At 40.0% G+C, this 12072-nt stretch overlaps 1 protein-coding gene across 1 annotated transcript in view; it reads right to left on the bottom strand.

The window, feature by feature from the left end:
• LOC114133258 (calsyntenin-2) overlaps window positions 1-12072 on the bottom strand; it is a 285154-nt gene extending 273082 nt beyond the window's left edge. Inside the window, exon 1 of the mRNA XM_027999001.1 lies at window positions 11595-12072. Within this exon, the coding sequence (XP_027854802.1) occupies window positions 11595-11658 (64 nt within the window). The 5' untranslated portion in view covers window positions 11659-12072. The remainder of the gene's footprint in view (window positions 1-11594) is intronic.

The following is a 12072-nucleotide window of genomic DNA, read 5'->3' as shown; positions in this document are numbered from 1 at the left end:
ACTCAAGCAGTGCCTTGCTGAGTGTCATTGGCTTGCTCCAGGACCAAGGACAGCACATAGCATTGGCTTAGTGTGGGCCTATTATCCGCCTGTTGCAAGTGATTCCCTGTAAATGTGCAGTGTTTCAAAAGGAGGATAAAAGCAACACTCTGCTGTCAAAAACAATAGCAGAGATGCCTCTTGCAAAGCTTTTCAACAACCCCAACCTGCATCATCTCATCTAAAATCTTGCCTTCAGAGCCTTGATAATACAATGTGTAAATCTAAATGTTTCCTAAGTGTTTGGCACCCTGCTCTTTTAGCTTTTGAGCTAAATATTTATATTTATTTCAGTGACTATAAAAAGACAGCATCAGGTCTTTGATGTGAGCGTAAAAGAACAGTTAAGTATAACAGGTGAAAGCTCATTAGAGCTCCTCTCCAGTGGCCTCTCTGCAGAAGAGTGGCAGACATTGCAGCATTTGCGTGCAAGCTGGACTGACACCAGGGATGCTGACAAAACTCACAAAACCCTCCACTGAATACCACAGACGAATCATGTCACATGTAGAAAAAAAACTTCAGCACTAAGTGCATACATCTGGAATTGTACAATTATTTTTATCTTGGCAAGAGGTTTATATGTGTAAGAAAGCATTCAAGTTAGAATGAGCCAATGAATGGTGTGATTTCACAGGTAAGCTCTTCCAGTAAACTCCCGCTCAGCCTGTAAATGACTAGCATATGGACGGGCAACTGTTGCCTTCCTGGGGAAATGGATGGATTAATTGAAATTGAGCCCAGTGACAGACTAGCATTTAATAGGACCATGGTGCTTGTATCAGACCTCAAACCTTTGTCGAATACATGGTGCTCATGCTTCTAATGGTGTTATACATTCTTACTTGGAAATGTGTGATGCTGTTAAAAGTGCTAAAGAAGAGAAGTGATGCTTATGTCACGCTGACCTGAATACATAGCTGCCTTTAGTACTGACACTGCATTAGCATTTCCCAGATCCATTCAGTGTAAGTCTGTGGATAAGTGTTCATTAAGTATGCAACTTTAGTCTTTCTGTCTAATTTTGCAAGTTTAATTTTTATCTGTTACAATCAACACTTTCTTTAAGGAATACATTCTGTATTACTTTCTTACGAATCCTTCCCCTATTCTGAGAATGGGTCTGGGGGATAACAGGTCCAGGAGGGAAACACAGACAACCTTTGCATAAATTCAATCAATATTTGGCTTCCTGTACAACATAAGAGGTTATACATGTTTGTTTTTAGTAACCAAAGAAGTACTAGAACTTTGTGGCCCTTTTCTAATCTTTGATTTTTGTAAAGCTCTAAACTGTCAACACCAACTTCAGTAAATCCAAAGATGTCTTTAATAAAAAAACATTCAACATTTGTCTCCAACATTAGTCCTGTGAGTTTTAATTATTTATAGTAGCAGCAAAACAACAACAAAAAATCTAAAGTTTGACAGAACCCCAACACAGGATCTTACCAATCACAAACAGGAGGAACCAACAAGGAGTGACTGAAAACTCCTGACGTTTTGATTGGAGGAGCCAGGGACAGGTATTTGTTCAATCCCAGAATGAACCACAACTCTGGGCAGTAGAAGGGATAATATGTGGACTTGAGAAAAGATGGGGCAACAGATATGTATAAGACTATTGTACAGGACTGAAAACAATTTATAATTCACATTACAGTTAAAATGGTGAAAAATAATGCTATGTTCCTCAGCTGAAGATAAGCAACCAAAACAAAAAACATGAATACATTGTAGAAAAACAAAATAGAAAGTTGAACATTAGAGGACTTAAGGAAGACAGAAAATATGACATTAAAGTCACTTTATGTTCAAAGGAATATAGTTGTTAGTAGTTAACCTTTAGCCTGGAGCAATACTCTTAAGTACGCTTACAAGCCATTATTAAATTGTCCAAAACAAACTATAAAAGTATGTTAGTCTATTCTTTTGGCACAGCAATGCTACTTAGAAGCCTATAGCGCTCACCTTGGTATCCATGAGTCTATTACTAATTAGCCAACACTTACTTCACCAGACAAAGTCACATCCTCATCGCCACTGGGCAGCAAGATATGAGTCAGACTTAACTCCTATGAGAAATATCGTGCCCATTTAAAAGTGCGAGATCTTGTTACTCCCATATTCCCTGTGTGAAAAAAAAATGAAAATATATTTTTCTTATATAGAATTATCAGTAATAAATACAGATGTTCTCTTAATTGATCGTGCAAAAGGCGTATCTCCAACATGTCAGAAACCCAAGATTTGATCAAATTTGTAAAAGTGATTCTCCAAAGAACACATAGAGCATTTTTAATGCTTATTTGATATGATATTTTACTCGTTCAGTCAATAAAATATTCACCATAAAACTATGAGTTATTGTTTCTGTACAACCTTTTGTATTGTTTCTGTACAACCTTTTGTCTTGCCAAGATCAATGGCATCCTTAAATTTCTACTTGTTTCCTGGCAACAAGTCTAGGCCAAAGAGCGCATCAAGCAGCTTCCAAAAATTTAACTCTTACTTTAACAAGATATATGACAATACATATGCTGTCATATCCAGCAATTCATAACATATGTTTTATAATATGTTACAGGCAAAACAGCCATAAACAAGAGCAAAAATTGCTACATCTACATTCGTCGCCCACTCTTGTTCTGTCCACTCAAAGAGCCTGCTCTCGACTCAGTGTGCCCCACTTGTTAAGTCTGAAGATTTATGAGTCACCGAGACAAAGATCTTCAGCTCTCTCTCCCTGACCCTCCTCTCACAGCACCTGCAATTCTCTCCATCTTGTCCCAGTGATCATTTTCTCGGAGGTCAGCCACGCCCGGCTGTTGTACAGCGACAGGTCAGACGCTATCCGTCAGAGTAAACCCTCTGCTAGTCATCAGCGAATGTGTGTGTGTGCGTTTCATGTGCGTTGTTCTTCATGTGTCATCACAGCACATTGAATAACAGAGGACAGTTCGCTGGTGAGATTGCACCCGAGTTAAGTGATTGGAGCGCGGGAACAAATGGATTAAAGAAGCGCTGAAGAAGGTGGCAGAAGGAGTCTCTTGTATGTCTGGCAGAGCTCTTACGAGTGCATTCAGTATGGTTAGAGAGCGGGAAGGCACTTCTACCAACTTTACAGAGCTGATTAATGTGGAGAAGCGGAGATTAAGAGTGGCAGTGAAGTGATAACATAACATATACATATTTATACATGCTGCAGTGAAAACAAGTGATTAAACTAAAGTCACTGAGCTGAGAGTAGCTACTTACACATAATTATCTATTCTTTTTGTTATAGTTTTTTGACTTTCACTTTAAAGCTAAACAGTGTAAGAAAACTTAACTGTCAAGAGAATTTGGTTATGTGAAGACATGCCATACTGAATATCCAAGACAAGATGGCAAATTATACTTCAGTCCACTGCAAAAGTCTACTGTTGCAAATTTGTACTTTTAAAAACACAACCAGTTTTATCGATCACACACTGTTTTTTTTTTTTTCAAGAATATCTGTTTACAATAAAATTATTCAGCTTCATGCTGGTTTGATTAATCAAAGTATTTTAGATTTTGAGATGCTTAAATGTAGCCAAGATTGATTTTAAAACTGTGAGGTACAACGTACAAAGTGGGCCCACCGTAAAAGAGCAGCAATCTCCTCAGATATATCAAATTTTCACAACAGCCTCAGAGGAGCAAATAGGTCTGAAGAGAATAAAAAGAAATTGCAATATTTCCCAAAAAAATCAGTGAAGAATTGTGTCTTTTTGGTTATGCATGTAGGAAAAAACCCAGATCTTCCCTCTTTCATTGATGTTTAAATAACATATTGAGCAGACTGGGATGTAGAATTTAGGCCTTGAGCTTCTCTTACTGTTCTGTTGTGTTTTATTAAAATCATGGAAACAAACATTTAAAAAAACTAAAACTGCTCTATAGTTTGGCACCAGGAGAAGGATGTTATCAGTTAATGATTACACCATTTCTTAAACAGTGCTTACAAACCTTTATTATTTTATCATCATGACTATATTAGAAGTAATGATCAGGCTTTCTTAGTTGGTTCTGCAATTCAACAGCTACTCACTGTTTTTAACTCCTCAGCAAGTTAAATATGACTTGCTCTTCTCAAAATTGATTGGTGATGTAATTTCCTAATTTGCATATTTGGTCATATTTGATCCTGGTTGTAGAAGAAAGGAATTTCACTGCCGGTAAGACAAAATTTGATTAAAAATACTCTGTCTAGAATTACAAATTAACTTTATAAAATGATGTATAAGGTAAATATTTTACCTGAACCTAATGTACATAAATCAATATCAAATAAGACACTTATCGGAAGCACACAGTGGAGGAGATAAATCGTTGACTGAGGTCACATAAATCAAATCTAGAGTTTTATTTTAGTGCAGCAGTTTCAGAGAATAAAAACATTGCGTAACATTATACATACATCCTTTGTAATCCTTAATTGAAGTGGGTCTCCTCTCTGCTCTGACTACAGGCTGGGTTTGCTGTATGACAAGGCTGCCATCGGTCAGACTGACCCAATGTAAGTTCTTCAGAATCACAGCAACACTAACTGATCCGCTGTAACTGCAGGACGATTGGTGCTTTCAGGTGCTGTCACTAAAGTCTCCAATAACACAGAAAAAGTTGCTAGATTTATTGGTAGTCACTTTTTTGAAAAGGAGTCGCTTAATACAATTTGGCAACAATGTATTTCAAAATAAGAGCTTAGAAGGACTCACTATCTGTAGGCTGGTAATAGTGGTCTACATTTATTTCACCAGACAAAAGTCACATTCTAACCACTGACAGCACTATGCGAAATATTTCGTCAATTTAATATTGTGGGATCTTGATCCATGACATCTCATTAATCCTGTGGTCTTAGTGTACAAAGTTTTGCAATGGTCAATATTTGCAAACAACAATATCCTACATTCATCATTTTATTAATATATCTGTGCATAGAGCTTTGAAATACCATAAAGACTTATTTGAATTACAACACAGATAAGAAACACTGCAGTTTTGATCATGTGATATTCTCTCAAGCAAAATTCCTGTAATATGATTTTTTTCTGCTTTAGAACTGACCTTTCAACCTGATCTCATCTCTCCATTCCCTGATCTGCCAATTATCCCAACCTCTCTGATTCCCTAAAGGACACTTGAGATTCCAACATGATACTGTGAATACAAAAAAAAAGAAAAAAAATCCTGTCTTGTCTGTGATCAAATGTTCCCACTCTCATTCTCTCTCTGTCTGTGGGCCAAATCAATGGGGCTTGGCAGCCTGAACATTTGGTGCCAAGTATGGTCAGCTGTGACCACTCAAAGGAAGCAAAGGAAGAAAAAGAAGTGAAGGAAAGATGAGACACCTACTTACTGCAAGGTGCACCCTGTTCTGTCAGCAGCTGAACTAGATGCTCTCACACACTGTGACTCCCTTCTCTCCCACTTTCCACATCTGAGGATGTAGTAGTTAAAATGCAAGAAGCACAAAAAATATATCCACAAGAGGAATATCTTAGATACTACAGACCACAAAGCAAATGTCAATGAGAGGCTTTCAGAAAAATGAAACTGTATTTGTGGTTCACTGTGAATATTATATTTTCTAATCTTGTGATGGTAGAGTACAATAATATTTTTAGTCAGCCATGGATTTAATGCTATGTTTAATTTATATGACTATGCACTGCTCTGTAATCTCTGTATTTCACACAGCTTGCAGTCGGAAAAAAGGCTCATAACCACTTATTAGCATTTTTTTCCCCATGTACAAACCACTGTTCCTATACAGAGAACCAAATATTTACAACTATTTGTAGCCTAGATTCACATTAGAAGGTAAAACTGGAATACAAAGTGATAAAAGAAATTATTTTTAATATTCAGTTAAAAATAATCATTTTTAACTGATAAGACATTGGCAAGCTGTAAGGTATAACAAGATTTAATCTTTTACTAATGTTTAATGTTGTGCCATCTTCAGGCTAAAAAGTCATTTTAATGAGATGACAGAGAAAGTAATATCAGCATTAGAATTTTTTCTAGTTATATCTGGATTGTGTCCTTCATAAACCAGGCCTTATCACGCGCTAATTTCACTAAATCTAAACAGCCAAACTAATAAGTAATGTTTTATATTAGAATTTAGCACACATTAGTATAACAACCTGTGGAAATATCTAGAGGTTAGCAAAAATCCTAAATTTAGAATGGTTGAAATTGCATAGCAATTATCTACACAATTATCTACACATTCAAAATAAGAGCTTAGAAGGACTCACTATCTGTAGGCTGGTAATGGTGGTCTACATTTAACTACTATTTAAAACTGATGTCTTAAATAGATTCAGTTGCACAACAAATATATCACTATGAAGCAGATGGTCATCTCACCTACCATAAAAGCAGCATAAATGTGTTTTCCAGCTAAGCAAATTGTTAGGACGCCCTACACTTTCTCCAAGCATCCTCGGATACACAGTAAGATTTAGGGTGGATTGTATGACGGTAAGTTAGCCAGCTGCAGGAAAGCATTCCCAAACCATTACACTTCCACCTCCATGCTTCACAGCTGGCCTGAGGTTCATTTCCTGGACTGCTGTATTTGATTTATGCAAACATATCCTCTGTTCTCAGGTCCAAATGGTTTAATTTTAGATTATTATACCAGAAGTCCTGGTCTCTGTCTATTGTCTTCCTGGCACACTTGAGTCTGGCCTTCGTATTTTTTGTACAGAGCAAATATTTCCTTATTTCACACCACAAATGGAGGTTAAACCTAAACAGTTACTGCTTGTATAGGTATGAACTTTCATACAAACACTACCAGGTTGGTCCCATTTTATGGCTTTCGGAGACTCCTTTTAGCATGTTCTCACCTGCTCTCAGAGTGGACTTGGTGTGACAAGTAGATTTGGTTATGCTCATACATCTTCTGAATGTCTTCCACCTACAGATTTGTGTTCTGTACAGGAAAGGAGGTGATTTCAGATTGCTCTGAGACCTTACCAGACACACAACCTGCTAAAACATTCTTTTTGAAAGCCTGAGACAGCTCTTTGGATCTCACCATGGTGTTAACACTCATTGCAAGTGCCACACAGTAGCACAGCGGACTAAATATCTGAAGTTTAATCAGATTTAATTGTTCTTCTCATGTGAACCTCATGTGAATCACAGTGAATAACGTTTCCCCCTATTCTGTTGCTATAAGTATAAAAACAGATTTAGCATCAGCTCTCAGAGGATTAAGCAAGCCCTCCATCTTCTGCTTTGACTCATCCACCCTGGGTCTACTTTTTGTTGCAGATCTGTGAGGGGATCACCAGCCTGAAGCGGCTCCGACGCGGCAGCCGCAAAGCTCTCCTTCCCCTGAAAAGGCAGAAGGCTGTTCAGGGCTTTGTCAAAGGAGGAGAAAGCAAGTGCTTGTAAATAAATCTGTGTTGTTTCACCGTTCCGCTGAGCACCGCATCCCCTGGTCGGGATGAGCAGGACGAGATTTGTGCCACGTCCCGTGTCACAGCCTCGTCGGAGGATTTATAGCAGGGGTGGGCAATCCTGGTCCTCGAGGGCCGGTGTCCTGCAAATCTTAGATGTCTCCCTGGTCCAACACACTTGAATCCAATAACTGAATCACCTCCTAAGTGCAGTCAAGTTCTCCAGAGTCCTGCTAATGACCTCATCATTTGACTCAGGTGTGTTGAAGTAGAGATGCATCTAAAAGTTGCAGGAGACCGGCCCTCGAGGCCTGGAGTTGCCCACCCCTGATTTATAGAGTGCCTCCATAATGCACTTTCTCCCGACAAAGAGGGGGCATAAATCTACCTCTTTTTGCCCCCCCTCCTTTTTTATTTGCTAATGGGAACCTCGAAAGCCCCCTTGACTTGCTTTATCTCTCTCACACACAGTCACAATAGCACCGCCTTACACACCATGCAACATGTACAATACCGTATGGAGAGGTATAAATTATAAAGCCTGCCTCAATCCATCCTAGAACTTTTACTGTGGTACGTCAGAGTCCCAGCAGCTTGCTACCAACAGGCCTGGAAATAAAATCCTAGCCATTTCCATGCTTGGCAACAAGATAAAATGTAAAGTGTGTTCATCTGGATATAACAAAGCAGCAAAAAGAAGTCTCACTAACAAAGAGTCTTATGGTGGGAAGCTGAATTAAAATACACTGCTGGTAATGAGCTATCTAAATTCAGAGGTCATATTGCCTGGAATTACACAAAAGCTAGACTCTGGGCAGCACTGACAGGAGACACAAGAGACAAGAAAACTTTCTGCTACGTGGCCAAAAGAGTCTGCCTGCCGCGCGGCGACACGCTCAGTCCCGGCAAAATCGTTTGAGCCGCAGCATGCATCTGTGGAGGCAATAATTCCTTTTTAAACGACATCACCTCCTCGCCCAATTCTGCATACTTGGCGGCTGTCACCAAGTTGGATGCACTCTATCACTCACACACACACTCACACGGAGGGATGTTAAAGCTTCAAGCTCTGATTACCGACAACACATACTCAGAGTGGGCGAACACGCATATCTAGACACACACATGAATGCTCTGCCTGTGAGCAATAAAAAGGTTATGGAGGGACTCCACGGCGACGGTGATTAAAGAAACGTGCACATCCGCTCCGTGCTTTCCTGGAATGAGACGGTGGCTAAACAGGAGTGGCGGCGCTTCAAAGTTATCTGGAGAACAGCTTCGCTTATTGGCACCACACAGTCAGATTTCTCTCCTGCACATGACATGAATGTTCTATTTCAGTCCGTGTTTAAAAAAAAAAAAAAAAAAATTGGAATGCAGAAACAGTTCCAGTGGGAGGAAATGGGAAATGACTTGTTTCTGTCAGCTGTAACAGGACTGGAGGAAGATTGCAAGAACCAACGTAGCCACAGATAGACAGTCTGGAGACATCGGGCTCATGTTTTTGTTGTTTTGTTTTGCTTTTTTTTAAACTGCTCTGTACAGTGGCCCTGGGGAATCAATTAGAACTGTGGCGCGCCTGGTTTTTCCACCTTCATTGGCTCAGGAGTAATTTGTTTACTTCACAGTCAAGCACTGGATGGAAAACATAATAAATCCTTCCACAATATGAACCGTTGTGGTTAGACAGTAGCTAGTGAGGTTCTCATGGTATGAGATCCTCCAGTAACCATACCACACTTTCATGGTATTGGTAAATTTAGTAAAAATTTTAAACAAAAACATGAAACTTCTAATTACAAAAAAAAAAAAAAAAAGAATTCTCCTACTCTGAAAATATGTATATGCAATATTTTAATACATAGAAAAAATTAGCAAATATAAAATAATCTTAACATGTTTATTGTACAGAATATTACATTTTAGTTGTTCTGCTCTTTATAGAATAACAAGTACTTTGAGCTGATATTAGCTGATCTCTTAGTCAGGCAATCTGTTCTGGTATCGAGGAAGTGGCAGAGCATGCTAATGCTCTTCTCTGCTGCTCATTGCTGTTTTTAAGACTTGCTGGGAATACTTTTAATTTCCTGCCCAAATCAAGAAATCTCACATTACAGTTAAGAAAAACAAAATCAATCCATAAAACCTTGTATTTTTTCAAAACAAAGAGGCAACAATTATCCTTACTGCTGCTTATATAATAATAAGCTGCTATACACCTCCTTAAGTAATGCCTGAGAGCCTGAGAATATGACAGGACTATTTAGAGTTCTACTGTTTTAATCCCTACTTTCATTATTGTGTGGTCTTCATTTCAAATCCAATTCCATAAAAATAAAATAATTATTTTTATTAGCACCCTACATAGATTACTTTTTGTTTTGCTCTGTGAACCTGCATTCAGCTACATTTATCTGAGGAAAAGCTGTAGTAACCTTCTTTCCTTATTTTTTTTTTCTAATCTGGTTTTTATATATAGCTTTTAACACTTTAAAGACTTTTTGTGTGGATCTAGACAACTAATGCTGCTGTTACACTTGAATTTCCTCTTTGCTGGACAGAAAGGCTGTTTCTACTTTATTTTGGTTTTATTCTTTCAGCCAGCTGACTGGCAGTGTGCAGCAACTGTTTTGCTCTGCAGGGAATACAAATCTGAGTATTTCAGGACTTTTTAATTTTTTTAAGGAATTGAAAACAGTGAGAAAGGTATGATGGAAAATGTAGTCTAGAAGCTGTGGTATACCTTGACATCGGTAACTAGACATAGCCTCATTCTACTATTCCAAGCCAAACAGTTTGCAAACAGTTACCTGGGTAACTCCATCGGTTTCCTAACAGGCAGCAGCCAGCCGATGCATCAATTTATTCCCGAGCACAGCACATTATAGTCATCCTGTTGGGTGTCTGCAAGTGGGCGTGGGGCAAAATTCTGACCTCTTGTCCAGGTCACACAGCCTGCAGTGGCTCTATTTCCATCTGTTTTTCCTCCACACACAGACAATAAACCCAGGGAGGCTGGCTGTTGTGTCAGGGAAGATGAGCAGCTTATTGCAGCTGCAGAGTCTCCTGTGCCTGCCAGACGAAACTGACAGATGTCAACTTGTTATTTCACAGCAGAAGAAGAGCTCATCCGGCGTCCAAGGGGAGCTGATTAGCACAAACCTGTTGCCACGTGTAGCAGATTTACCCACGACACACGCTACTCTCGCTGGAGAACTGAGCAGCGGGTGGGTGAGGACTAAAATTAGTTCAGCAAGTGAAGCAAGAAACTGCCAACAGTGAGGCGCACAGTTGTGACATCTGGATGTTGTCTTGCTGTATGACTGTGGCTTTGTGGAGGGGGCGGGGGGGGGGCTACTCTTCTCATGTTTTGACATTTGTGTGAGCTAATCGGATTAGTCGGCCGTTAATAATTCATGTCATATTAAAGTTTAAGCACCAGCTATTGCACAACAAGGAAAAAATGGGAATCTTTAAGTTCACTCTGTGTGCTTGTCACAGACATTTTGATCAGCACTACTTTTAGGGAAGAGATTTCCTAACATTTCCTGATCTGGACTGTCCCGACGACCAAGAGGTATCTAGCTCATCACATCTACATCATCACCATTGATGTTCCAAATTTTAAATATAAAAGCTTGCATATTCAAAAAAAAAAAAAAAAACTCAATTCAGCATATTTGCAGTTTTATCAGAACTTGCCTTGCACCCTCTCCTTTCCTCCTACATAACTCCACCTATCAGTCTCAAACAACAGGGAAGCCCTGCAGGCGTGCACTTACTGAGCTGAATAACAACGTTTCTCCCACATCCAGCTCTTACTTACAGAAATGTGAGCTGTAAATGTATCAAAGATAGCAGATCTGGACCAAAACAGGTCACCTTGTTAAGCAGCACGGACAAGCTGCAGGAGATAAAGCAAACACCTTGAAATGCCATTGGTGATCAGGGATAGAGCAGAGATGTTATCGAGAATCGGAGAGCAATCAGCGACGATCAGCAGGGAGTTATCAGTGTCAGAAGGACATTTCTTTTTTTTTTTTTTCCTGCACACATCCATACCAACAGCTGCTGAGCCCGGAGCAGGCTGCCCTTCACCTACCGTACCTTTGGTGTGAGCGGCGCTCAGCCCCGCAGCCAGAACTGCCAACATGCACACTATCCTCGGCATCTTCTCGGTGGGAGATTCAGCAACTGCTGAAAGGAGAAGGACCACAGCGACCTCTTTCCTCCTCCTTCTTCTCTGCCTCCCTCCTTTCTTCTTTTTATCTTCTTGCCACCTTTTGTTTTCTAATTTAGTGACCGGTTCCTGTCCTTGCTCTCTTCACGCAGTGTGGAAACAGTTCACTGACAATGTGGGACAAGACGAGTGGCGTGGAGTAGTAGTAGGGAGATGGGGAGGGGGGGGGGAAAGAAAGCCGGGTTTTCGGAGCAGCAGCCCGACTCTGACGCGCGTCTCCCCCGCAGCTTTGAGAGGCGGCAGGTGAGGTGGACTGAGCGGAGCTGAGACGGGACCAGAGAGCGGCGTACCCCGGGTCCACACCGAGCGACGTCACAGGGAGGAGAGAGGTGGATTCAGTCACTT

The sequence above is a fragment of the Xiphophorus couchianus genome, chromosome 18 (assembly GCF_001444195.1).
Source record: "Xiphophorus couchianus chromosome 18, X_couchianus-1.0, whole genome shotgun sequence".
Taxonomy (NCBI): domain Eukaryota; kingdom Metazoa; phylum Chordata; class Actinopteri; order Cyprinodontiformes; family Poeciliidae; genus Xiphophorus; species Xiphophorus couchianus.
The sequence above is the reverse complement of the archived record's forward strand: the minus strand, read 5'-3'. Positions and strand labels throughout refer to the sequence as shown.